The sequence below is a fragment of the Falco punctatus genome (genome assembly GCF_963210335.1).
Source record: "Falco punctatus genome assembly, chromosome: 11".
NCBI classification, from domain to species: Eukaryota; Metazoa; Chordata; class Aves; order Falconiformes; family Falconidae; genus Falco; species Falco punctatus.
This window is the reverse complement of record NC_137591.1, coordinates 34,571,209-34,597,413: the sequence shown is the minus strand read 5'-3', so window position 1 is coordinate 34,597,413 and position 26,205 is coordinate 34,571,209. Positions and strand designations below refer to the sequence as shown.

Genomic DNA, 26,205 nt, shown 5'->3' with positions numbered 1-26,205 from the left:
GGGAACAAACCATGTAATAGTCTAATAATAGTTTTATTTTTGTGTTACATTTGTCATCATACTGAGAAACTTTGGATTCCTGTCTCCCAGTAGTGTATACTGGATTTCACTTATGCCACATTAATGATAATGCATGTACTGCAGCGATAGCACAGAGATACACCTACATGCAGGGGAAGGTTCCTCAGGATCAGTGGGAGTACTGCCACCACTCCTTGCTGTTAAGGGCAATACACAGACACCTGATTAATGCCTGTTGCACTCACTTTGACAGGCTGCTGATCTTGAGGGTTGCTGCAAATAGTGTTGATTAATTCCAATCATTTTCTCCATGTGTGTAATGGTAAACATTCACCTATGATCCTGTTTCCCTTTCAAGTAAAATGTAGTGCAAAATCAGGGCATGTGAATGAGGATCACAGAGACTCTGCAGTTTGGAGTCTATAGGTCTGCTTGTCTTGAAAGTTGTTCAAGTGTAATCATTGCCTAACTTGATTAAAGACAGGAGTGGCACTGGTATGTATAAGGTCACAGTTGGCTGACATTCACCACAAAGGAATTTGCACACTGGACAGCACTATGTTCTAAGGAGCCGAACCTACAAGCTCTTCAGTTCACAACCATTGTTTGGATTTAAATGTGCAGCATGTAACACTTCCTTCTGGGGAAGACATAGCTATTCACCTGTTCAGTCTCCTATTGCTATTATTTAATATCAAAATGGAGAACAAAAGATCAAAGTTTACCTTGGATTAGGGTCAGACTAAGTCTGCAGAGTACTCAAACCGCACATTCTGAATTTCACCTGTACAGGGCACAACGCAAACAGGACATTACAAAACAATAACATATATGCCCATACCCGTATTCTGCCTTCTGACATCAGTAACTGGTCAGTCATCCAAACAGTGTTACTCAGGAGGGAGAATAACAAGAGCTTTCTGGAGCGTCTGAAGAGAAACCTCTCTGAATAGGACAGCCATTAGCACTATAGGTGAGGAACCACCCCAGGACATACTCCCCTATTAGCCAGAGGAAATGGCAGCCCCTGTTCTGACACATGTCAGCATCCGTGCTGAGCAGGGGAGCAGTGATGCAGATACCGGCACGTGTTCCCACCAATGCGTTTGCTCTCGCTGCATTTTACAGTCAGAGTCAATTAACAGTCACCACACAAGGGGATTTATGCTCTGGGCAAACTATTATCCTACTGAGGTGACCACGTGGAACTGCGTGCAGAGGGTGGAACTGGGGTTTAAACGCTGTTAGCATGGTTTGGACTCTGCTTCCCTTTCCTCTTCAGTCTTTGGGTTGCCTGCATGTTTTTACCTAAAGGGAAGGAGCATGAAACCACTTTCACTTGTGAGCAAGGAAATCACGATCAAAAAAGCCTAGAAATATTGGCTTGAGTTTGAAACAACTTTTGTCCACAACTATCTAAGAGCTGCCCAGGCTGGTTTTTGCTTATCCTCCTCACAGCTCAGACACAAACTAAAAACCCCAGTGGTTTGTATTTATACATTGGCAGCAAAAAACAAAATCTGGGCATGTTTTATTGCTGCCTCTGTCTCTCATATAGCTACTTTTAAGTTGTGCTGAATATTAAGTATCATAATTTGGAAGCATAGAAGAAATAACATCTGTTGTAACCTGAAATACCAAAAGTAGGTCTTTTTATTCCATGCCAATCAGCAAATTAATAACATATGTGCAGAATGTATTTCATATATGGCAGTGACATATTTGCAAAATATTAAAATTATCATTTCATCCTTTGACCATTTGGACTCTTGACCATTAATGCAACTGCTTCCATTTGTTCTAATGCTAATTTTGAAGCAAATACAAGCAACTAACAGCAAACAAGGTAAAAATCAGCAGCTATAGGGTTAGTTCACTAGTGTTCTAATAACATACCTGAAAATCTTCAGAAGGAAACAGAGTTGGTATAAACTATGCACTAAACTGATTTTATTGGTTTATGCCTCCAGTTGAGTACTGCAAATAATTCCATTTAAATACATTTCAGTGGTATCACACAGGATAAGAAAGTTAAAGACATGCATACATGTTTCCACAACCAGGATCATAGTGTATGGATGCAAGCTGGAAGTAGGAAAAGGAGCTTAAATCAGTTTTTCTTATCAGGGTTCTGCTGCTCATTAGCATTATAGCACATTGCATGGGAGGGTGCCAGGCCAGCAGCCCTGCTGAATTCCTGCAGCAGACGTCACCAGGCAGGCTCAGCATACAGAAACATCCGGATTTTGCTTTTCACCTAACAGCTCCGAAGCCAGAACACGTTTGCCCCAAGTGCTGGGGTAGAAGTTTCATCCCTTCCTCCACCCAAGGCTCCCAGGCCTACTACACCTTCCCCTCCCAAAAAGCGGCTTCAGGCTGCTGGAGGGCAGGATGGGCGCGGGAGGGAAGGTGCTGGCGGGGCTGCCTCCCGCACAGCCCACAGCCCCATGCCGGGGAGAGCACCACACCGGCTGACCAGCACCTTGAGGGCCAGGATCTTGTTCCAGCTTTTATTTTCTAAGCAACTTACTTAAACAGGTGTCCTTAGCACTGTCCTGGGAGGAAGGGCAGAGGAACCCCAGCTGCAAAACAGAACCATGAGGGGCGGGAAGGGGGGGGGGGGGAACAGGGGGGAAGAAAAAAACCAAACCAAACCAAACCATGAAGTATTCCTTTCTTACCAAAAGCCCACCATCCTGAGTCCACAGGGATGGCACCGGGCCCTGCAGCAGCCCGGCTGGGGGCAGGCTGCAGTACAGCGCAGCTCAGGCGGGAGCAGGGCCTCAGGGTCGAGCTCCAATGGCGCCCTGGGCCACCGGCGGCGAGGGCCCAGGCGGGGCTGGTCAGGGTGCATTGGGGCCCTCTGCCCAGCAGGCCTGTGGCTGGTGCCACAGACCACAGAGGCCTGAGAATTAACAAAAGGAGTAAAGGCTTCGTGAGGGAAGCAGCCAGAAGTAAGGTGTGTTCAGCCCTAGGGTTTATACCGGTGAGGGATCTCACAGACAGGCGCGCGCTGTGCCGGTAAGGCTGGCGGTGCCATCCTGCACGGACTGGCTTTACACGGGCAAAAATGACACAAAGGAAACAAAACATTCAAAGGTACTGAAATAAAGTAGCAAAAGAAACTGGCTTGCTTGAAGTAAGGTTTTTGTAATGAAATATTATTTCATTTTATAGCAAAATGCTTCAGAGGCCGAAAAGAGGGGCCTTCGGAAAGTAGTTATTGGAGAGCATGTTTCCAAAAAATGGTTTTCCCTGTTACTTTTAGTTTCCAGAAACAAAGAAACAACAACAAAAAAAAACCCCTCTAGATATTTTTAGAACTGTTCTGAACTGAATCTTAGTTCTGTAAAATTGTTTTTTCACTCTTGGTATGCATTACTTCATTTTTCAGTTTTGCTAAAGACCAAAAAGTCTAATAGCCCATTAAAAGACTACTTTTCTGTGTCAGAAACAAATGAGGAAATCAAGGAAATTTAATCAAAAAGCTACTGTTTTCACCAGAATTCAACAGTCCATTCTGGAAATAGGTTGCCTTTAGACAGTTTTAATCTGTTGCCGTTATGATACAATGGGGCAAAAAGATCTCAGGATCTGGATGTTATTTATAAAAGATCTGAGAACTCCAAGTCATATAGTCTTTTAATGATATTGATTTAGTGGTAAATTGTGATTTGGAGAGCCTCTGGATTTAGGTCCATCCACAACACAAGCAGTGGTTTAAAATTAGTGTTTTGAAGCACTGATTACTATATATTTAGCGTCATGTTAGTGCTCTGTTACAGTTTAAATAGCAGAAGAAATTGATTCCCTCAGGACAGTTCTACCATTGCTGTGTGTGGAAAGCACTCTGGGCAGATAAACTATTTCTAATAGTTTGTAATGAACAGCAGCAGCTCTAGCTTCTTAATTTGCTCCAGACAGATTCACAAAAAGTGTATTTGTCCAAGGGTTTGATTATTAAGAAAAGTTTTGAGACAATGGGATAGGAAATCACTTCAGCTAATTTATTTACAGCTGTCTAGGTAACTTCGTATATAAGAAGCAAGGCACCTTCAAATAAAAAAAAAAAAGCAGAAAGAAAGCAATAGCTTCTTTAAGACTGATTTTCAGAGCCTCAGTGCAGCAGCACTTTATATCAAATGTGCTAGCAGGCACATAAAAGGCACACAATCCTATTCATGTACTTTACAGTGTCCATTTAACTTTCTTTTCTGTAGCCCACTTTTTCTTATAAAGTCAAAAAATACTCTGCTGGCCAGCCAGAAAAGAAAATGAGAGGTATTGTCTAACACTTGTGGCCACAGCCTGAACAGTGATTATGCAAGTATCTTTGCAAATAAAAATATTCACCTCTAAGCTGCCAAGTTGGTTACTTTCTAAACCTATCTTACTGTCCCTACTGGCACTACATTAATGATTCTTTGTTGTGATGGGATATGTATTTGTTTGGTAAAGTTAATTATCCTCTACAAATTAAACAGAAATCATGAGCCTGTATATGTTTATGTCTTGTGATATAACAGTAATCAGTGCTCTCAGCTTTCCTGATGTTGTATTTTATTTTACTGATTTTAGGATATTGGGCAACATTTTCTTATTTTGCTAGATAATTATTGCTGAAAAATTCTTTTTACAGATCTTTATGTATTACGTCTCGCTTGTGGGATCAAGATGCATGTGGCAAAAGAAAGCTACTTGATCATTTACTCTCAGGTAAGTCCAAATTCCTCAAGGAAAATGGTGAAATATTATTCATAGGATGATAAATAGAAAACCACTACATCTCTCCCAGTCACTGCTTATATTTGCAGTCTGATAACCATTTCTTAGCTTGTTCCTTCCCTTGTTATTTATTTCTATATGCAGCTGTCTCACAGATTCAAAACACTGCATCTGTTCAGACTCAGAAATCTGTATCGAAGTGTGTAACTGAAGTGCAAAAGGGAAGCATTTCTAACTTTTATTTTCTAGCAGTAAAATAATTATTGGCAGTATTTTTATCTTCTGTTAAAGTCCAATTTGAAAAGCGGGCAAACTGGAAAAGAACACTGATTATTTTCAAGCTAGACCAGACCTTCAGTCTAGCCCTCTGCTCCTAGCAGTAGCAAATACCAGAAATCTCAAAGGATGCTTGCTCTCAATCCCATTTCCAGAAACAGAAGCGCATTTGAGCCAGAAATTATTGCAGCTAAAAAGCTATCATTTCTAATATTAATCATATTAGTTAATATTAGAATTGAATGTATTTTATATCATTTGTTATTATAAAATCAATTTGTAGAAGGGAATACTCCTATAGTAACATGCAAGCCATTAATTCAATGATCGTAGTAGATTTATTTTCCTAGATAATACAGGAAAAGCTGGCAAAATAATCTGTACACTTAGATGTTTCAAGCACTACATTTTTTTTGGTCCAAAGCTATGAAAAGAAAAAAACATACAAAAGTATAAATTCATAACATAAAAACTACTCTGGAAAAATGTTTTACTGTACAGGAGTATCAAAGCAAAAATTATGACAACTGCCTTTGCTAGAAAGTGTAAGCATGGAGAATTGCTTCCTATAGGTTTGAATGACTTAAATAAATATGAAAGTACTGGTTATCTGAAGGCAAGACAAGGATATGTATATAGGTATATGCCGAGATAAGTCTGTGTCAAGTGAGAAAAGCAGAAGAATTGTTCAACATTGCAGAATAACTGAATAAAGTCTCCAACACTATAGTAGCTTCTGGAAATTCCAGTAGTATAATTTGTGTCTTGTGTTTGGGTGAAGGAGGAAGAAATATTTTTAAGTCAATTTAATGCATGTGCCAGGTGCTTGGATTAGCAGCTCTGAAGAATGAAGTCCAAAGCACAGAGTGACGTGGCTGTCCTATATATCCTGTCTCATTCTGAAGGTTATGATTTCTTTAGAGACAAGAGAGTAATTTAATCTCCATGTTCACTCCGCTCCTGGCTCAAAGCCCACAGAATCAGAGAGAGAATATTCACCAGTTTCAGTGGGCTGCAGTGTCAGCCTTCTGTCGCTTGACCTGGTCCTGCAAGCCGTTTCTCTGGCGAGTAATTCTGAGAACATCTTATGTTCTAGGACTGCACAATTTGACTTCTTTTTCAAGACCAAGAGTGCAAAGAAATGCTGCATCTAATGTGGATATGTATCCACCAGGAAGACCCCCAACATATTTCTCACTTACAACAGTCCTGAAAACCTACATTTGTCTTGCATTCTCTCAAATCTTGTCTGAAATCCTTTCTTTCTTTCTTATATAATGCTGTCGTTTCAATATGTTTACTCTCTCAACGTAAGAGACAGCTCTTTATCTTTCAAAAAATTTGGATTGGCTAATGCAACTAGTCAGATCAATCAGAGCACTATGTGCAGGACTATCTCCAGACAAAGAATAGTGAGTGTTGTTGAGAAAAATCAAACCTCAAAGTCTCTAACCAGACACAGAGAAATAAAATCCAGTTTTGCCTTTAATCAGTGATGATCTTGCCATTGACTTCAATGGAGCTAGTATTTCACCAAAACTATTTAATTAATATATTTTTCTAATTTAAATGAGGTGAAAAAAGCAGCCCATGGACAATAATATATAACAGAAATATGCCTGTAAGTATTAAATCAGGGGGAGAAGGAATCCAACTTATTAAAGAATGCAGTGATTTACAAATGAAAAAGCATAGTAAATAGTTTTTTTCTTGGCCATAAAAACCACCAAGTTCTTTACTGATTTGAATAATTAATGTTTGTAATATTTTCCTATGGACAACAGGGGGAAACCACATTATGGCTGTGACACAAATAATTGCTTTCCTACATTTACTTACTTTCTGCAGTAATAAACACGCATAAGGCTCAGTTTAAGAATTTCACAATAAGCTTAAATTTCTGATCAAGCTGATTTGAATTAAATCCACCATGCTAACCTTTTTCAATAGAACTTTACAACATACTATAAAACTGTTGTTTAAACAATGCTTCCCATAATTGCCACCAATAAATGATACCTTTTTATTGCTGTTAGAACACTCTTGGTTACCAGTTTCCAGAGATTGCTGCAGTAATCTGTGCATAACTTTGTGTTATGTTGTTAATAATTGTATGGGGGTTTTTTTAAAAATTCAGAAACTGGAAAAGTTTAAGAAAACATGCAAAATGCTGAGGATACATGTAAGTGAAATATTTAATGTCCATCATTCATAAAAGTTACATTGTTTACATAGGGTTCATTAGTATATAATAAAAATGTCATCTTAATGAAAGATTTTCTGGCAAGTCTTTTATATGTTAATTTGTTTAACATACGCTTTGGCTATACAGCTAAATAGGAATAATATATTTTTAAAAAACTTTCTGCAAATAGTTGCTTAACAGTTACAAAACCTCATTATTAAGAATTGGTTATTGTTACACTTGCTTGTTGGCTTGTAAAAATCATCTGTGATTTGGACTGGGAATCTTAGGACCAACTTATTGTACCATACTTGCTCATTGCATAGTGACCATGTAAACAGCTCAGGGATCTACAAATTATATCCTTGTACTCTAAAAGTCATTGAGGATTTTACATACTGTACTGCTTATGTTTTCTTATATTGATGAATAATTTGGGGATTGTTTTATTGTTGATGCTGATGGGAATTTTTTTTAAAACATGTCATTTTTATACGAGAAGTTAAAAAATTAAAAAGTTAACACCAAAAGAAATAATTTTACGCTTTGCAACAGTATTGCTACCTCATTCTTTTTGATTTTAGATATATATAACATATTGGAACTGCACTGTACTGCTTCTTTTCAAAAGTTTAAATTAGTTGGAACAATTAGCTATGTGTTTACATAAAGTTAACTATGTTTGCATCAAATAAAATGTTTATTAATGAAAGCTATTATACAAGAAACATCAAAGAGAATTTCATCATACAGAAATGTACACTATATGTGACAGATGGAAAAGTGCATGCAGATTTGTCTCATTTAAAAAAAACGTATTCAGAAACAATAGTACTAAAGTTACTGGGTTTTGATTCCTATGATCTCGAATGAGTGAAAAGTTCTCTTTGAATTTACAAAAATCCATTTAACAGATATGACTAGTACACATTAGCAAGCAAGTGGAATGAATGCACTCAGATTTTAATTTACAAGTACTTGTGCTTGACAAATGTGATTTTTTTTTAACGTAAAGTTTTCTTCGAATATGGGCTGGGTAGATTGCTGCCAGGTTGCTCTGGTTTTATACATAGTTTATCTAAATTTGTTTTTAATACCACACAATTTGTTGAAGCTTTCATTTCTGTTAATTAGACACCATAAAATAACATGTTTTGTTAACATTCAGGAAATGACATCAAGTCTTTTATTTTTATTTTTTGGCTCAATAGATTTTTAAATGTATGATTATCATAACCTAATATTGTCTTTGTCTTCACTGCAGTGGATTTCCGATCAAACTTTTCCCCTTCTTTTAATACTTTAGGGAATTTTCAAACGTCGGGATGTTTGGCTGTAATGCCCCATGATTTGTTCTCCCTGAAAGAAATCATAGTGACAATTTATTAAACTACAGAGCAACCTGGCTTTTCGGGGTCTGCAATTCTATTTTGTGCTCAATATACCTAGCATTAAATCTTGATTCATTTCATCATACTATTTAGGTTATATTTGTCATGCAATTACTTTAGCTGCTAGTTTTCTGGCTTTTTTAGCAGTCTAATAGAGGGTTTCATTATCAAATCAGTGGGGCATTACTTTGCATGTTCAAAAAAGGAGGTTAAAAGGCTAAAATCTAAATTGCACCAGCAGTAGCATATACATTGAATATGAAGAAATTGAAAACCTAAGAAGGAACCATATTTCAAAATATTTAAAAGGCTCTGTTTCCGTGTTTAATACCAATTGTTCACAGGTACCATAAAAGCAAAGAGACACACTGGTACATGTAGGATTTAAATTTAAAAAAAAAAAAAAAAAAAAAAAAACCAAAAACAAAAACACAAATAAATAAAAAAAACTGATGGGAAATAAAACTCCTTAGATTCAAAATGGTTTATTCACACAAATTTAATAGGATATATCACAATTGTTTGGTCCATAAATATTTAGGGGAAATAGTTTCTATACAATGCATTTATCAATAAACAAAGAAACATGGACAATTTTGCTAGACCACTTACTGTACTATAAACACGAAGCTCAATATATAAGATTATTGGATTTATCAACTATATCTGAAAGAGTGCACAACTGCTTTCTATGACATGTTTGTCCCCTCTAACAGGATACACCATAAAAAGAGTTTCAGAAATAAGAGGTAAAACAGTACAAAACTAGTGAGGTGTCAAAAGGGCTTAAAACAGTTAATTTAACAAACAACACATATATCCTGATTTTTCACAAACTTACTCCCAAGGTATATCATAAGGCACATAGTAGAACTGAGTTTTAATTAGTCTACTTAATAAAGTAGATCTCTAGTACCATATATTGTTCTGTCAAAGAACAAAATTTATAAGTATCAATATTTTTACCTGTAAAAGTGTATTAATAAAGATCTCAGCCTTACCAAGGTCGTTTGGTCTGGTTAGTGGTAAATGCCCATAAGGTAATAGAAATAGGAAAAGTCAAGATTTAATATCCATAGAAGATGATAACCATACTTGCTAAATATATAATGGCAAACACACCTTTCTTCTATTACAGTGTTAACATCTCTTCCATCATCTTTTTTTAAAAAATAAGCTACTTTTCTGTGCTAATTTTCTAAAAACCCTGAGCAAAAATTACAATAATGCACTTTAATGTGGGCAGTGAACTGTCAATATGTAACCACACATTTATACAGCCAGAAAGGACACCTTTAAAATATATTAAATAGCCATTTTGACCACCAAAAAAGAGATTTGATGGTGTATAAAAAGTGGGGTATATGTGCAAAGTTATTCTTAACAATCCACTAAAACAAGACATAGATCTTGACTGGTTTTTGTTCGGTTTTGTTTCTGAGACTCTCCACAATCTAATTGGTGTTCAACTACGATAAAAGGATACAGATGAACATTCACCACTGCCCAGACCATTCAGACTTTTAGCTTAAATAAAATTAAAAAAAAGAAAGATCCTACTGTAAACTAAGAAATGTATTCAGATCAGCATCCACAAGGCTTCTGAGTTTATCTGCTTTAAAATTATTTACTGCCAATTCCCATTTTTGTAAGAATTTTTGCTAACATTTTTTTTCTTTTATACAAAGTTTAAAGAGTTAAAGTCTATATTAGAGATATTAATGAACTAAAGATTTTAATTTCATGTGTTAAACAAAGTGTCTGATATAATCTCAGGAAACATCTAAAGTAAATGAAAAATAGTAATGTGTAAAACGTACTGAAATAATTTTCCTTAAACATCTTAATCAAGTATATTTTGCTTATTTCCATTTTCCCTGAAAAAAAGTATGATTTATCAAAACCTCATTTTAACACTACACGTGCATACATCTTCTTGGAAATTATTTTTTGTGCTCACTAAGGTAGCTGGGCAACATCCTGTTTGCTTTAATGGTATGCCAACAAGGCCATGTAGCAAACCGCACCTTTTTTTTTTTAATTCCAAATCAGAGCTGCTTGACAGACAAAAATGAAAAACCCTCCCTGTGTGATATTTCAGACCAGCAGGACCCTTCATTTGTTATTCTGTTGGGTTTACTTTAATAATATTGTAATAAGTGTGAGGTAATTCTGGAGGGTCTTTTCCAGATCTTGCCTCCTTAATGTACAGGCACAAGTTTGGAGACCCACAGCCTGATCCTGCCATCCCTAACCACCAGCACTCTCGTCACGGGGTCTCTCTCTCCGAGCCCTCCATCCAGGCACAGCTTTCAGCGGTGGCTAAGGACATCCCAGCCGGGGACGAACTGGCAGAGGAGCATTTAGCTATCCCAGTGACACTCCCTGGGGCTCAGGGAGGATCAGGCTTGTGGCTAATGCATTAGGAAAAAGCACTGGCACTTCCAGTCTGACTATTTCAATTATTAGTTTAATTCAGTTTGTATTTATTTTCCAACATCTTAAAAAAACAAAACCAAAAACCCCACATACAAAACTTTTAGATGCATTATAAAAATAAAATTAAATTTGGGGTTCCTAAATGCTGTAAATGAACATAAAATCCTGAAGCAGCATTGTTTTGGATATAATTAAACTGATTTTTACCTGGTTATCAAGGAAGGAAAACAATCTGGTTGGGGTTTTTTTTGCGGTAGTAATATTTTTTTTCAAGGTTCTGGAAATAAGTAACATACAATTTTAAGAGGCACTTACTAGAATGATTCATAACCTTCTCTTCAGTTTTTGAAGAATTTTTAAAAATTGAGTACAATTTAACAACAGCAAATGTTCATTTATTATAGCAACATATTACTTCAAACTCATTTGCCAAGTGGCTGCAGATGCTACACATCAAGCTGTTTATCTTCCCAAATATTTTGTGGGTTTGTTATTAAAAAAAAAAAAAGGCTTGAAAATAATAAAAAATTAATAATAATAATAATATTATAATAATAATAATAAAGAAGAAGAGTAAGAATTAAAAAAAAAACAAAAAAAAAAAAAAACTGAACTGTTAGAAAAGGTTCGTTAAGGTAGTTTGTGAGGGGCTCCCGGATTCGTGGCTGTCCAAGTTAGAGGTCACTGATGTCACTACAGTGATAGTGGGATTGGTCAGGTCTGTTAAAGTGGTCGCAGTGCCGGGTGGAGTGAGTGCGCCGCTGTCTGCTGAGGGCGGTGCCGGAAGTGAGGTGCCATCAGCTTTATCGACACCCCCATTCTCCTGCCGCAAAAGGTTCCTTCTGAATTTGGCTCTTGCGTTTTGAAACCAAACCTGCAAACCAATCCCAATTGATTTCTTTACCGATGCTTGTTTCGCTTTGCTTATTTTTGTCTTTTGTTCTTGCTTTTATGTCATTTTTTGATGTTTGTTTTTGTGTGGCAAGTCACCTAAGTCACTCTATAGATTCATTTACTGCTGGTGGAACCGGCTCTTTCACAGGTGGGACCCTGTGTACGAGGCCCAGTGCTACAGGTGCTCACCAGTACGTTGCAGCCTGGTGTGCAGACCTCATAGAGCAGCCTTAAGAAAAATCTGCTCGGTCACTCACCCAAAGAAAGCAACTTTCTTAATGGCCATGTAGTGTATTCTTAAGTTGTGTCGGTTTGGGGTCAAGACACGTGATAAAGATCGAGGGAAGGGGTGAATGAGCAGATTTTTGCCAAGGCTGAAAGTTTGCCTTCATCATTTTAAAAGACTGAAGAAGGAGCGGTAATTACACCATCCCTATCACACAGATTGTTGATATGGGTAACCTAGTCTTTCTGTTCTGTAAGGTTCACTGAAAATGTTTTAGGTGACATGTAACACAGACAAGGAATTGCTGCTAATAGATTTTCCTACCTCGATCACTGCCCTTCTTTGGCACTCTGCATATAATACACACCTCGCTTTACCTTCACGGAACTAGCACACATCATATAGGGATTTTTTTAAAGGTAATTCACTAGGCTGTCCTTCACAGGGAAGTGACTTTTTACTGTGTGGGGCCATTAAGGTAACAGTTGTCTGACAGGCATTGGGAAAGGGAGCCGGCTGGTCTTGGAGGATCATATTGGTGAAATCTTGCTTCCTACACATTGGGGGATCTGCTCACTGAGGGGCCACATTAACAACTTCAGGGGAGCCCAAAGGCTTCACCCAGTGTGTATAAAATCAGTAGATTGGCTACCTCTACCCTTAATAAGGTCACCACAGAGAGACTACAGGTCCCAGGATATCTACTGGGCTGGTAGACTCTGGAGTTGGTTTCCTCACGTTGAGGCTGTCACTAATTACAAATCACATTTTAGTATTTGGCTGCCTTGGAGTGGTAGGGCATACATTCAGCACTCCTGCCATGTAATACCTTACCCCTCTGCACACCCACTAGGGACACACCTAGCAGAAGTGTTTCTACATGCATTGCTACCATTACACATAAGGGAAATGCTATTGACTGGCAGGGGTAGGGGAAAATTCTGTCAAGCCTGTGATGTGGCTTCTTACCTGCAGAACTCTCTTGGTCAGGCCTGTTTTCTGGGCAAGCTGCTTGAGGTCCTTGGCATCTGGGTTGTGGTTGATAGCAAAGTAGGACTTCATGGTACGAAGCTGGTGGTGTTTGAAGGAGGTGCGCATGCGCTTTGTCTTCTGGGATGGGGGATAAGGCTGCTGGTCTCTGTCCAGGTGATCTGCCTCATTCTCATTACAACCTGGTCAATGAACAAAATGAAACAAGGTGTTAGTGGCTATGCATTGTGTAGGATAAACAAATCAAGGCAGAAATCTTGAGTCATGTACTGTTTGGAAGGAAGGAAACAAGTGAGAAAGGAAGGAAAAAGGGAAGGGCTAAGATGGTGCAAGTATGATGTGGTTATTAAATAAGACAAAAAAGATCCAGAAGATTACCTTTTCCTATTCTTAAAACATGCTATGTCCCCTGGGCCTGTACCTACTAAGGGCAGACTTAGAAAGTTCTCTCTCCTTTGGCATTTATTTTCAAACAATTATTTTCCCTGTGGTGATGGTTTTGCTTTGGGCGCTGAAAGAGTCATTTGAAATCTCATTCAGATTTTGAAATCTCACTCATTGAAACACTCTTAGCTTGAGAGAAGCATAAAGGTCAAACCAGCATTTTGAATGTTCCTGACTTTTTCCCTAAGTCACAAGCACCTATAAAAGGAGATGTACAGCAGGAAAGTTTGTTATGACAGTTCATCAAGAAAGCATGAAATCTAGTGGGTTTTTGCCAATAAAATAAATGCTTTTGGACTCTGCCTGGGAGTTTATATGAGCTGCTCAAAGACCTTCATCTGTAAACCATGTCTAGAAAGCAGTTGCATCAAGGCTTGATTCAGTCCCTCAAACTCAATCCAAATCAGCAGTAGCTCTTAGTTGGTACTGATTTAGGACGTTTCTGTGAGCAACCAGCTAGTGGCTCAAAACTTTAAGAGAATTTCCCTGCTTTCCCTGAATCAGGATTTTCAAAGTGTCTCTCAAAGATGAATTTGTTTCTGATTACACTTTTATGGGTGTGAACGTACACAAGACTTGCAGCTGTTCAGGAACCATGGCATCATTACTTTATATTGGGGAAAATAATAACAGTATTGGCAAAAAAAAGCAAGACAGGCATCTATATTTTTCTTTTCATCTTAAAAAAAAAGGGGGGTTACCAATTTATAGGATCTCATTTTATAGAGATAGGTCAGTCACACAAGAGAAAATTAATGATGTCATCATAGCAGGGAATATTAATTAAAGAACAGCTAATTAAAAATGTTTCAGAATGCCTGTAAACTAGACCAAGTTTCATTAGTTGCTCGTTTGCATTTTTTAACTGCTTTGCCATAGTTATTGGATTATTTACTAGGCCTAGTTGATCCCTACTTCTCAAAAAATAAAAAGGAAGGGGGAGGGAGAAGGTGAAAGAGGGGGAGCACACAATGCAGAGACTGATGCTGACAGTGCTAAAAACAGAGTCAAAGCAACTTGAAACCAGGAGAAAATAAAAAGCTTCTTGAAGGTGTTTTCTCTTTTGAACTGTAAGACAAGTCAACATGAACAGACGCCAGTAAGACAACACTTTGACAGATAATCAGGTGAATATTTAATTACAGCTAGATTCGCTTCTAGTCTTGGTAAGAAGTATCTGCACTTTCAAAGTAAGCTGACACTTCTGAAAATACCAGGAGTTGAAAATTGCCTTTAAAACAATTTCAGACCAGATTTGGATTGTATTTACTCCTTGTTTTCACAAGCAATCCCACTGCCTTCAGTCAAACTACGTGGGCCGTAACTTATGAGCTGACATAAATCAGAGTACCAGACTTCAGTCCTCAGGTTTTACTTCAGAGGGTTGCAAGCTGTTTGTTTGTGTAGTTTTCTTTGGGTCACTCAGGTTTACAGCAGCAAAGCAAACTTCCTTGGGCTCCCTCTGTCCTGCTTACTGCCTTTGTTTCTGTGATCTACTTTTCTGTCTGTGATCTACTTTATTTTGGCTTTTATTTTCAAGAGAAAACAGGAAGAGGGCTCCAAGCATCCTCAGACAATCCTAGTTTATACAGTGATTAGCTCATTCTCTGTTTTACATGAGTGAAACAGCATTATGTGGTTTGGCCACCTCACAGAGCAGAGTTTTACACTATCGCCTGGAGAACTAAGGGGAAGCAAAAAATCAGGCAAGACATTATTGCTCATTTCTTTGCAGCGGGACTGGGGGGTTGTTTAATTTTGCTTTGGAAAGAGCTAGAACAGTTTGCTTTTTATTGCCAAGAATTCTTCAGCTGGACTCTTCGTAGTTTTTCACACACACACACATACACACGGAGACATATATAATGAAATAAGTAAACAGGTCTTTGAGCAACAGCTGCGTAAAATATTTTCCTATCTTCTTCACCATCTCATTTCTATATCCTGTGGGCTGTAAGTCAACACAGTTTCCCTCAAATTACATATTAATTCTATGATATAAGAGGTAATATAGAGAAAGCCTTGAATGTTTTTAAGTACTTTTGAATAGTTTCTTCCATTTTTCACATTCATTCCAGACAGCTCACAAGTATGAATGGCTTTTACCTCATAACGTTTTGAGTTATTTATCGTTGTGTTTCCACTTTACAACCGAGGAGCCGAGAAACAGAAATTAAACTACTAAACAAAACAGAGACTAAAAACCCTGTTGTAGACCCGGCAGCAGAATCTGATTTTCCGTTCTGGCCCTGTGCTCAGCCCCCCGCAGCAGAACGCGCGCACCAGTCCGAGCCAGGTACTGCCGGGTCGCTTGCGCACACACGTGTTTACGCTCAGCGTGGTGAAGTTATTAGCTTAATCAGAGTTTCGGGTTTAAGGGTTGGGCCCGTTTCCTAGCGTGGCTTGCCATATGGGTGCGGGCACCCTGGGGCGCGGCTCCCACCGGACAGCGGGCGCAAGAGCTGGGCCGAGCCGCGGCGGGCTGGGAGGCGGAGCGCTGCCGGCCCTCGGCTCCGCTCCAGCGCGGGCAGGTGGTGCGCGGCCAGGGGCGCCTGTGCCCCGCGGGACCCTCACCGAGCCGGGGAGCCCGGAGCGGGATCGGCCCCGCGGGGGCTGCGGGAGCCCGGCCAGCCCTGCGGGGCGCCGGGCCGGAGGAGCCCGCGGAGGGGCTGCGGGGCCCCGCTGCGGGTCCCACCCGCCTCCCTTCTCCCTCGGACGGCGGCAGCTATGTATCCGACCTTTCATTTTCCGTGGACCGGTTGCCCTTTGTAAACGATTACGTGCAAGAGCAGTTACTGGATCACAAGGCACAGAATGAAAACTGCGTGCAGGAAAGCTGCTGCCAGATACTTAAAGATATTTTTTTTCTTTCGAGAAGCGTTTTCATCCACTGCAACTCATTTCGTAATTGCTAGATACTCGCTTTCCTCCCCCTGGGTCTGGAGCGCAGTGGGTTGGAGTCGTTTGCACCGGATGCACGGTTTGGCTGCAAACTGTATTTTCTCGGGACCATGTGTCAACCCTGGACATTGCTAGATAATATTTTAAAAGAAAAAAAAAATATATCACAGCCCAAACATATCAGATTTCTCAGCCATCTAGCCCCAGTCCAAAGCATCAGGCTTGAGCGTTTGTTGTTTTGGGCTTTTTTTCTCTCCGTTGCCCGGAGAATTGTGAGATCTCAATGCAGTGATCTGGATTTTCTTAATGGGTAGTGCTTTTTAATCTCATTTGGAATCAGTGGTATTTCCTCTCTGGCCCGTTGTTGTAAAGAAGGAGAGTTTTAAGACTAGCAGACAAAAACTACGATGGCGTTCGCAAACAACGTCTCTCTGGAGTCCTGACCTGGAGTTTAAGAGGTGTTTATCATATCCACAACTTTTTTTTTTTTTTTTTCCTCGATTTCTGGTCCTAATTCTAACGATAAATTGTCCCTAGAGCTATTTCCGTTTAGGGGCCTGGGGAACGTGGTGATGGTGTGCGATCAGAGACAGCGCAGACCGAAGAGCGGGCGTAGGGGACCCGCCGCCCGAGTCCTGGCTGCGCTACAGGTTCACTTTTCTTTAGCCGCTTTCAGCATTGATTGGAAACCGCTCCGTAGCCAGGGATTCCAATGTCATCTTCAATTAACAAGGAACAATTAGCGCAGTGATTACCCTGGCTCCAAGGTCTACGCATCAGAGGAGATGAAATAGCCTCGCACAGCTACCCAGTTCCCAGCTGAAGCCCGTTTCAGACGCAGCCCTAGAGGAGGTGCCGGGGGAGGGATGGGGGGCGGCGAGGGGCGGTGGAGGATTGCTTGTGGATCTCGATGGCGGCGGGCTGAATTTGGGTGGAGGGGAGAGAACTTTGGGCCGAAAGCCGGGCACTTTTACCGACCCGCGTTTGTTGGAAGGGGCGGCCCCGAGCCCTCTCCCGGCTCCCTGGCGCAGCCAGCGGTCGGCAGCTACGCCGCGGTCCACGCCGGAAGCCCCCTGCCCCGGCCGGAACGGCTCTCCATGGGGAAGCCCTTTGCACCGCTCCTGCTTCCCGGACGCTTCTTTCCTCCTTACCGTCCGTGGGGAGCTTCACTTGCACTGAAATAGTTTTTGGAGTGGGTAGCTCGTTAATTCGGATTTACCCTTACTGTTTTCCTCTTCCGTCTACTGAAACGCCGCTTAAACTGCTCGACCATACCCGAAACTTTTACCTCTGGCCCCTAACACGGTGTGTTCAGACACGGTTTGGGCACTTAAGTGACTGGAGTTCGGGAAGGTAATTAAAACAGGGCAACACTTGTTTCTTTCCTACCGTTGAGATAGCAGAAGCCGTTCTCCTTAACTGCATTTGTTAGGGCTTAGTTACAGGGAAGAAAATTTATTCGTTGGCCTGATGTACAGTTTGATCGTTTATGTGCCAGTAAACAGAATTATTTAGCCTGAAGAACTAATTACTGTAAACGGAATGTCTAAATCGAGTTATGTCCATACTGCGTTGGCATTGTAGGAGCTATGTACCCTAACCTTTATTCTATTTCTTTTTTTCCTCGATCTGCCCGGTTCCTTCTAATTTGAGGTCTCACTGGTGAAGTGCTTTTTCCTACTAAAATACAAATAATGATAACAGTATCTCGGAGGTTCCTATTGAGAAAGAGTGCTGTGGTTTTAGGGCTGGGATATTTTTTTCTTTTTTTTTTTCTTTACCCTGGGAAGTGGCTAAGTTTGGGTGTTTGACATTGATAGGCAAAGACAACCTTTGAGGAGGGCTGCTGTTAGCTTTCCTGCAAACGCTCCAGCCCTCAGAGGGCTGTTTGTTTGATTTTCCAGTGGTTAAGCAGGATGCCTAGCCAAGGGAGCCCGAGAACGCGTTTGCTGGAGGCGCGGGAGCGAGGGTCAGCGTGCGGTGCCCACCTGAGTTGTAGCTGACGATGTCCACTCCCAGGGCAGGGCTCTTTCGTTTCCTGGGCCTCCCCTTCTGCACTGTGCCAGTGCCGTTGAAGTAAGGCAGGGCCAGCCCTCCGCTCTTGGCAGCCAGCTCGGTGTAGCTCAGCTGAGGGGGATATTCTCCTTGCAAAAGGGACTCGAAGTGGGCCCTGCAGTAAACCAGGTTGTCCTTCATGCCAAAGTGATCGCCTGTGGTCAGAGTCTTGTTGCAGGTGGTGCAGGTGAAGCAGCTCAGGTGATAAACCGACTCCCTGGCTCTCATGACCATTTCAGAGGCTGAGATCCCAAGGTGGCAGCGGGCACATCTCTGCACGGAGAACCTTCTGAAGGAAACAGAAAAGTGGGCATCACCTAGCAAGGCAAAGGCAGCCTTGCCCCGGTGCCGCCCGCCTCCTCTCCCGGTCAGGGGCTGTCGGCGGGGCGCCGGTCCCCGCCAGGGTCGTGCCCTCCCTGGCCCCAGCACGGCCCCTGCTGCCGGCCGCGGCCCCCGGCCCGCGCCGGGACTGGCTCCGGGCCCACCACCGGCGAGCCGGCGCCGGGGTCCCGGGGCAAAGGCCGCGCACTTTCCGCCGCGCTGACCTGTCCGCTCCGCACCCTGCGCAGCGCCCTCCCGCCGCCCGGGCGCACGGAGAGCGGCGCGGCGGGGCACGCCGGTCCCCGCTCCGCGGCCCTCGGGCAAAGGCAAGCGGGGCCGCCCGCAGCCGAGCCCCGGGAAGCTGTAACGCACAGGCAGCGGGTGCCCGGTGCGGGCCCCCCGCGGGACAGCGGCGACGCTGGGCAGGGGGCGGCGGGCTCCTGAGGGCGAGGGCTCCGCCGCCCCCCCCCCCGCGCCCGCTGCCCGGCCCGCGGGGAACCAGCAGGCTGAGGGCGGGGGGGGCTTTCGCTGGGTTTTACGCTGGTATTTACGGAGGGAAAGCGCGGAGCGGCGGGAGACCCGAGGTCTTCTCTTTCGCCTGTTTGTGCACCGCCACACATTCCCCGTCGGCGGGTCCCCTGCTGCTCCTATCAGTTTGTAAACGTGTGAGAGTTTTGGAGGGGACACGTTTCCAGGATTAAGGACTTGCTGACTGCGGCAAGCTACCTTTGAAAGCTCACGTGAAGAAAAGAGCGTTTCGGTTCGTAATGCCTTTTGAGGAGATGTGCTTTTGAACCCGTGGGGACTGGTTGCTGTACCTGTAGTAATCCTCCTTGCAGTAAATACTGCCGTCCTTGGCAAAGCAGGTGAGTTCTGACTCCAAAGCCAGTTTACATTCACAGCACTTAAGACACCTGAGGTGCCATTGTTTGTCAACAGCCAGCAGGTAATATCTGTCTGAGATCTTCCCTCCACAACCAGCACACAAAGCAGGCTTCTCGGGGCTCATTGGGGGCATGTTCTGCAAAACAACCACACCACAAGGGGATGAGACAGGGACAGACAGGCAGGGCGGGGGACGGGGTCCTGGCAGGGCCCGGGGCTCGTACACAGGGACTGCTCCCCGGGACCCCTCTGCTCCCCGCGGGAAGCGTGAGGGGCAACCGGGACCATCCCCCCTAGGAAAGCGTTTGCCGGGGTTCAGCTTTCCCGTTTGTCCCGTTAACGCGCTCCCAGCGATCTAACGTCACTTCGGTGGGCGCAGCAGCCGCTCAGGCCTCGGCGAGCCAAGCAGAGCTGCTCTCCCCTGCGGGACCGTGGGCGAAGCCTCCAGCTCCCCCTTACATTGGGCGTTTGAATCCTGGACGCCCCGCAGGAGCGGCATTTTAAAGTAGGCAAATACCGTTTTGCTGCAACAAAAGTTTATGGCAGAGGGTGCAGGCTTGCGCCGATTTCCCCGTAAATTTTCACCCGTGCTTAGCCCAGCCAAAACCTCGTCTCTAACGAAAGCCAGGCCGTGTAAAACAGAAGAGAAAGGAGACAGGTGGATGGTGTAAAGACCGGTGAGCACGGACGCTTACCACCCGGCCAGGGCAGTGGACAGAAAGGTGGCACAGGCTGCTTTCAGCTAAAACTAGCATCTTTTAAGCAGTAAACTTCTGCAAGTTCCCGTTAATCTCCTCCCCACGAGGAGTGTCGCTCGGGACAAAGGGAGTCGGAGGGACAGCGGAGACAAAAGCTCTGCCCTGAAACTCGGGGCAGCGTTTGCTGATAAAGTAACGGGGGGAAAAAAGCCTCTCGAACAGCTCGTTCTAAAGTCGCAATTGTTTTAAAGCGGCAACTCCGTAATCATTTTCCAATCTGAAGTTGTGCTCCTAGCCCCTCTTTCCGCCCCCCCCCCCCCCCCGCCCAACAATTGAAAAGGCGAGTTGAATTTACATTGCAAATCCTCATATAACAAAGCGGGAGTTTATTTAAGAGAAGGGGGGAAGGACTCCGTGGATCTCAAAGCCTGAGAGCAGTTTCCAGGCCGTTACTTTATGTGCAGAGCCTTGTGCGCGACCGGCGGAAGCCCTACAAGTCAGAGAAAGGAGCTGTGGCTCTGCAGGACGCCCAGCGTGGCACTCGGCTCCTCGCCACCCGGCAGCACGTTTCTGCAGACCCTGGGCCTTTGGCTAAGGGAAGCGGAGATGCTACTGCTCAGCAAAGGAGCCGGCGGGCAGAACGTTCGGAGGGAGCGGTGCCGCGTTGTATCGATCCCGCACCTCAGACCAAAAAGGGTTACGAAAAGTAAGCGGTGGTGGTTTGCGGTTTAATTGAGGAGCTGCCAGGGGTGCAAGGAAAGCAGAGAGCACCCCCGGAGCTCCGGCTGCAGCCCCGCACGGCCGGGGCAGAGCGGCCGCAGCCGGCCGAGCAGGGGCATCAGTGCTCCGCTAGAAGGGCTGAAAAGCAGCCCCTGTTCCCATCGAAAATATTTCCCCCCCGTTACTCCAGAGAGCACACGCAACGACATTGATCAGACAACTACAGAACTGAGCCTGGCCAGCAGAGCAGCCAGCACTACGGGTGGGATTACAGGGAGCCTCGGAGGGGTTTCTACAAGCAAGGGGAGGCAGGGAAGGGGCAGGGGAGGCAGCGTCTTTCTCTTCCCCAAGGCCAGGGTCTGTCCCGCAGCGGGTCCGTGCTTGCAGGGATTCCCTCTCAAAGAGTGCCTGCTCCTTTCTTACCGTTTCTCGGCCGTTCATCTGTCCCCCTTTGGCCAGGCGGGACTCGGTCTTGGATCGCCTCTCCATCTCCTCCATGATTCCTTGGATATGGCCTCCGGAGATCCCGTGGAAAAGCATGGCTGGGGGACGGAAAGGACAAGTATTTTCTTCTGCTCTGCACCCCACTATTTCCATATACAGACCCCAGAGTCTTTAGATCATCCAAAATGTTTACACCGAGGCGCACAGCGCAGGGAGGGAGGTTGCAATAGGAGCTTCTCTTTGCACAAGCACCGAGGGCTTCCTGAAGATGTGCAGAAAACAAACAAGGGGGAGAAAATGTAATAATAATTAATTTTAAAAATAAAATAATAAAATCGAGCTAAAGGATCTGTTACTGTTCTGGAGAGCTGGGGCTCCTGACTGGAGAGGCTTGGACCTGGGGCAGTAGAATTGGTCGGGAAAGGATATAGTTTTGAATACAAAGAAAGCAAAAAGAAGTGCTATTTTCAGCAGTCCCTGGTTGCTTTAAAGTTCCCAGTGCCTGTAGGTTGGATTTGGGACTGCTGCTTTCCGGAGCTCTGTCCAATTTGTTAAGAGACTAAAGCCAGCCCATTTTTGATAATTTAGTAGGAGGAGTTCTCTCCCTTGAGCTGCCACTGATTTTTATTCAGACAACAAAGACCTGTCATACTCCTCTCAACCCCTAGTGATGGGCAAGCAGTGACAAACATTACGGTCTGGGCGGTGGGTGGGGTGGGCTTTATTACCTCCCCCAAACACAGAGTCCCGGGAGTTGGTGGCGACGGCGCCCGGCGCGGGGCAGGGTGGCCCGGGGGCCCCGCTCCCCCCGGGGCCGCGCCGCGCCGGGGAAGCTCCGTCCCGCGGCCCCTGGGGCTGGCACCGCTGTCCCCGGCTCCGCCGCGGGAAGGGGAGCGGGAAGCGGGAAGCGGGGCGCCGTGGCGGGGCAGCTGGGCGAGCGGAGCGGCCAGACCGCTCCCCGCTCCCCGGGCCCGGGCGGCAGCACAGGGGGCGGTCAGGCGGGGCGGCGGAGGGGTGCCCGGCGGCAGGAGGGCACGGCTTCCCCCCGCGTCCCGGCCGGGCCGAGCGCTCACCGGGCTCGACCTGCCCTGCCGCCGCCGGGGAGTGCCGACCCGGCGGGACCCCCGCCCGCACCCGCAGGACCTCCGCAGCCTCCGCGGGCAGCCTGCGGGGCAGCCCCGGCGGCGCACGGGGCGGGCGGGCGCGGTGCGGTGCGGGGCCGCCCCGCCGGGGCTCCCTCCCCTCGCCCGCTCCCGGCCACGGGCCGTGACCGTTCATTGTGTGCAGGGGACTGGGCGATGCATTCCTTCCCGGCTAATCTCTCGCTCTGCTCCCCCCCCCCCCCTCCCCTTTTTCCCTTTCTCCTACTTACTTTTCACACCACTCTTCCTTGCCTTTCCCTGGAACAGCTGCCGGCTGTTTCCCGACACCTCGATCCCTACTGAAGGATCTTCCTGGCGGCAGTTCTGCGCTCCCTGTTCCCTGGGGGACGCTCCACACCAAACCCGAGCGCGACTAGTGAAAGAAGTACCCCAGCCCCCACTTCCTTTCCAAGGCATCCCAGAGACATCCTCAGGGGCTCCTCGAGTCACCTCTTCCATGTAACCCAAGATTCAGGCGGCCGGTTTCCTCCCTTCTCTTTCCCCCTAAGTAGCTAAAATTAATGTTATTTGCAGATTGAATGTTGCTACATTCCTCCGGGTGCCAGAATACAGATCATAAAACTCAATTTCACACAAAGATGAAGTCAATCAAGTGAAATAAACCGGGATTTTTTTTCACTGTTGGCACACTAGACCCTGGACAGCAGGGCTGCTATTTACTGTAAGTAATGTAATTAGCCCTTTTGGATGGAAATCAATGTGTTGTATATGTGTGTGTGTGTTTTAATAAGAGAATAATAGCTATAAAACCAACGAGACTCAATGGGGTAAGGGAATCACCTTTAAAATGGGTAGATCCCTCCACAAGCCGTAGTGTCCTGCAGAGCATTCCCGGTCGGGGGGTGGCGGGTGGGAAGAAAAAAAAAAGGGGGGGGGGGGGGGGGCGGAATCTCTGTGGGGGGAAGGAGGAGGGAGATAGGCTTTCCTTGGAGAAAACGAGTCAATTAGCACAACAAGCCATCGCGAAGAAATAAACAAGGTGATTCAGCCCGGGATGCAGGAGCTGTTTGCTCGGGACCCTCCTTCCCGCCGTCCCCCCCGCGGCGCCCCGGCCGCTCCGGGAGACGGGCCCAGCCACCCCGCGGCGGGACAGCGGGAGCCCACCCGCCCGGCCCGGCCCGGCGGCGGCGCCCGGGGAGGGGACGCGGCTCTGCCGCGGGGAGGCGGGGTGGGGCGGCAGCGCCCGTGGGCTCGGGGGGGGGGCGCCAGAGCGGGGAGGTCGGCCCCGCTGCGGGGTCGCCCCGCGCCCACGGGTGGCCGCAGGCATGCGCCTACCTGCCGTGGGCGGCCGCGGTGGCTGGTGCCGGCGGAGGTGGGACAGTCTCACCTGGAGACGAGTTCATCTCCCGCGGTTCAGTGTAACCTTCCCGCTCCGCGGGCACGTCCCGGGTCTGGGGTTTCCCCTTTCAACGAACTGTTCCCTGTTCTCGTCCCGGTACCCTCAGGGGCGATCCCGCGCCTCAGCCGGCGGCCGCGGCTGCCCTCGGGGGGACGGGCTGCGCTGCCCACGGGGCCGCGCCCGCCGCAACCGCCCGCCTCCGCGACCCGGGCCGCTCCGCGGACCCCCCTCGGCCGCGCTGCCGCTACGCGGTCCCTGCCGGGCTGAGGCGCCCGCTGGGAGGGGTGTGAGACCCCGCCGGGGTGGGGGGCGCTGCGGGTGCGGGCAGCGCTCCCTTCGGCCCCGCTCGCTGCAGGGCTGAGCCCCGCGCTGCCCGCAGGTGCAGCCGCCCCGCGCCGGGCCGCGCCGGAGACAGCGAAAATAGCCTTGTTAAAGTCCCATCTGTGCCCTAGCTCGACGGCGCCGTTAGGAATAATTGGGCGGACTCATAACAAAACTCAGAAATGACTAAACCTCCTCGGGTTGGGCACACTTAATTAATTAGAGGGTCCTTTCTTTCTGCTCCATCAGGTACGGTTAAGGATACGCTGCCAGCTACTGCTGCTCCAGTAAAGGAGGCCAGGCGTTTCCGAGACGTATCTGGTTAACGTCCTAATGTTGGCAGACCCCTTCTTACCTAAAGGGACACTAAAAGTTTGTTGCCAGCATCAGACGTGACTTCTCCGTTTGCAGCAGGCCTGCCGGAGATCAAGGTGGACCTGTCCCCGTGCTCCTGGGATCGCTCCTCGCCGCAGACGAGCCGGACTGGCAGCGAGCGGCTGCCCCCGCCGCACGGGGGTCCGCACGGTTCGGCTGCTTTGCTCGGGGAGGGGAGAGAAAGGCTCACAGAGAACGCGACAGGGAACCTAGAGTCCAAATCTGCCCGTTTATCCCTCACGAATCCTCTTGCATTAGCACTTCTCCCCCGAACGCCGTTTCCCGTTGAGGGGTGCCTTTACCTCCCCTGGCCACAGCGCCTGGGCACGGAGACGGGATGTTCAGTATCCCGAGCGTTTTAGCTGGGTGCCGGGCGCTCTCGGGGGTCCCGCTCCGTGCGGCGGGCCCAGGCCCCCGCGCTGCCGGGGACCGGGGCTCCCGGCCGGGGGCTGCCGCAAAGGGGGCGCCCTCGGTGCCCGGCCCGGGCGGCGGCGCTGCCGGAGCCTGCCCCGGGGGGGCTGCCCCGGGGGGCCCGGGCGCTGGCTGGAGCCGTTTCCACCTTCGTAATCAGCGTGTGCCCTGGCCAGATTTCAGCGTGCGGTCACTGGGACCCGCCGTGCGGTAGAGCCCTGGTTCTTCCTGGCCACGGGCGACCGTCTAAAGCCCATTACAGCGTGAACGATCGTGCGTTTAGCTCTGAGGATTTAGGACAAGGTCTACATGCAAATTAATAATTGACCAACAATAATTAGAAGAAAGGGGAGGGTGTTCAGGCGGGGGTGGGGAGGAGGGGGAGTTCTTTAAGCAGAAGTGGTTTGGATTTGCTCGGTCCCGCGTCAGGCCGGTGGTGCCCGGGATCAGCCGCCCCCGCACCCGGGCGCAGCCTCCCGCCGCCTCCCCGGTACCTGCGCTCCCCAAGGCACTTCAGTCTAATCATTTCCAGAAATTTAAAGCCCGTAGTAATAACAGCAACAGGATTACCGTCCTGCTGCCTGCGAGTCGGGTGGGTAAAGCCAGGTCTATTTTTAAATCCTGACGCTATTTTCTGCTCTACGAGCTTGTGGTAGAGTATAGTGCTATTAATGATCAGCCTCGCCTCCCTGTGAAGTCCGCGGCTAGTCCAAGCCATCTAGACACAAAGCAGGAAAATCTGAATAGAGTTACATCTCTCGGCGGTGGCATCAAATGTAGCGAATGTCGTTTTCAGCATTTAAACGGGTCGCGTTTTTTTGAAGAGCCCAACGTTGCTTAAAATTCCCCTTTGGTGTCAGAAACAGCATGTTTTCCCATCACCATCCCTCTCCTGCCCCGAGTCCTCCCGAGCTACCGCAGCCCAGCTCCGGGAGCACCGCGCCGGGGCAGCGGAACCAAGCGGTGCGGGGCCGGGACACG

The 26,205-nt window shown here is 46.4% G+C and overlaps 1 protein-coding gene across 4 annotated transcripts; it reads right to left on the bottom strand.

Annotated features, from left to right (window-relative positions):
* Positions 1-1,281: 1,281 nt before the first annotated feature.
* LHX9 (LIM homeobox 9) lies at positions 1,282-22,514 on the bottom strand. 4 transcript variants are annotated; one of them, XM_080406494.1, is made up of 5 exons: positions 21,595-22,514; positions 19,687-19,889; positions 18,481-18,836; positions 13,127-13,329; positions 1,282-8,566 (listed from the first exon to the last, which is right to left on the bottom strand). In XM_080406494.1, exons 1-5 carry the CDS (start codon positions 21,766-21,768, stop codon positions 8,510-8,512), a joined length of 993 nt encoding a protein of 330 aa, XP_080262620.1. In that variant the 5' UTR covers positions 21,769-22,514; the 3' UTR covers positions 1,282-8,509. The 4 variants fall into 4 exon arrangements, with proteins under 4 accessions (XP_080262620.1, XP_080262617.1, XP_080262618.1 ...); XM_080406491.1 differs by lacking the exon at positions 1,282-8,566 and adding an exon at positions 9,078-11,911; XM_080406492.1 differs by lacking the exon at positions 1,282-8,566 and adding an exon at positions 9,078-11,911 and having other exon boundaries at positions 18,481-18,833.
* Between the last annotated feature and the right edge of the window lie 3,691 nt (positions 22,515-26,205).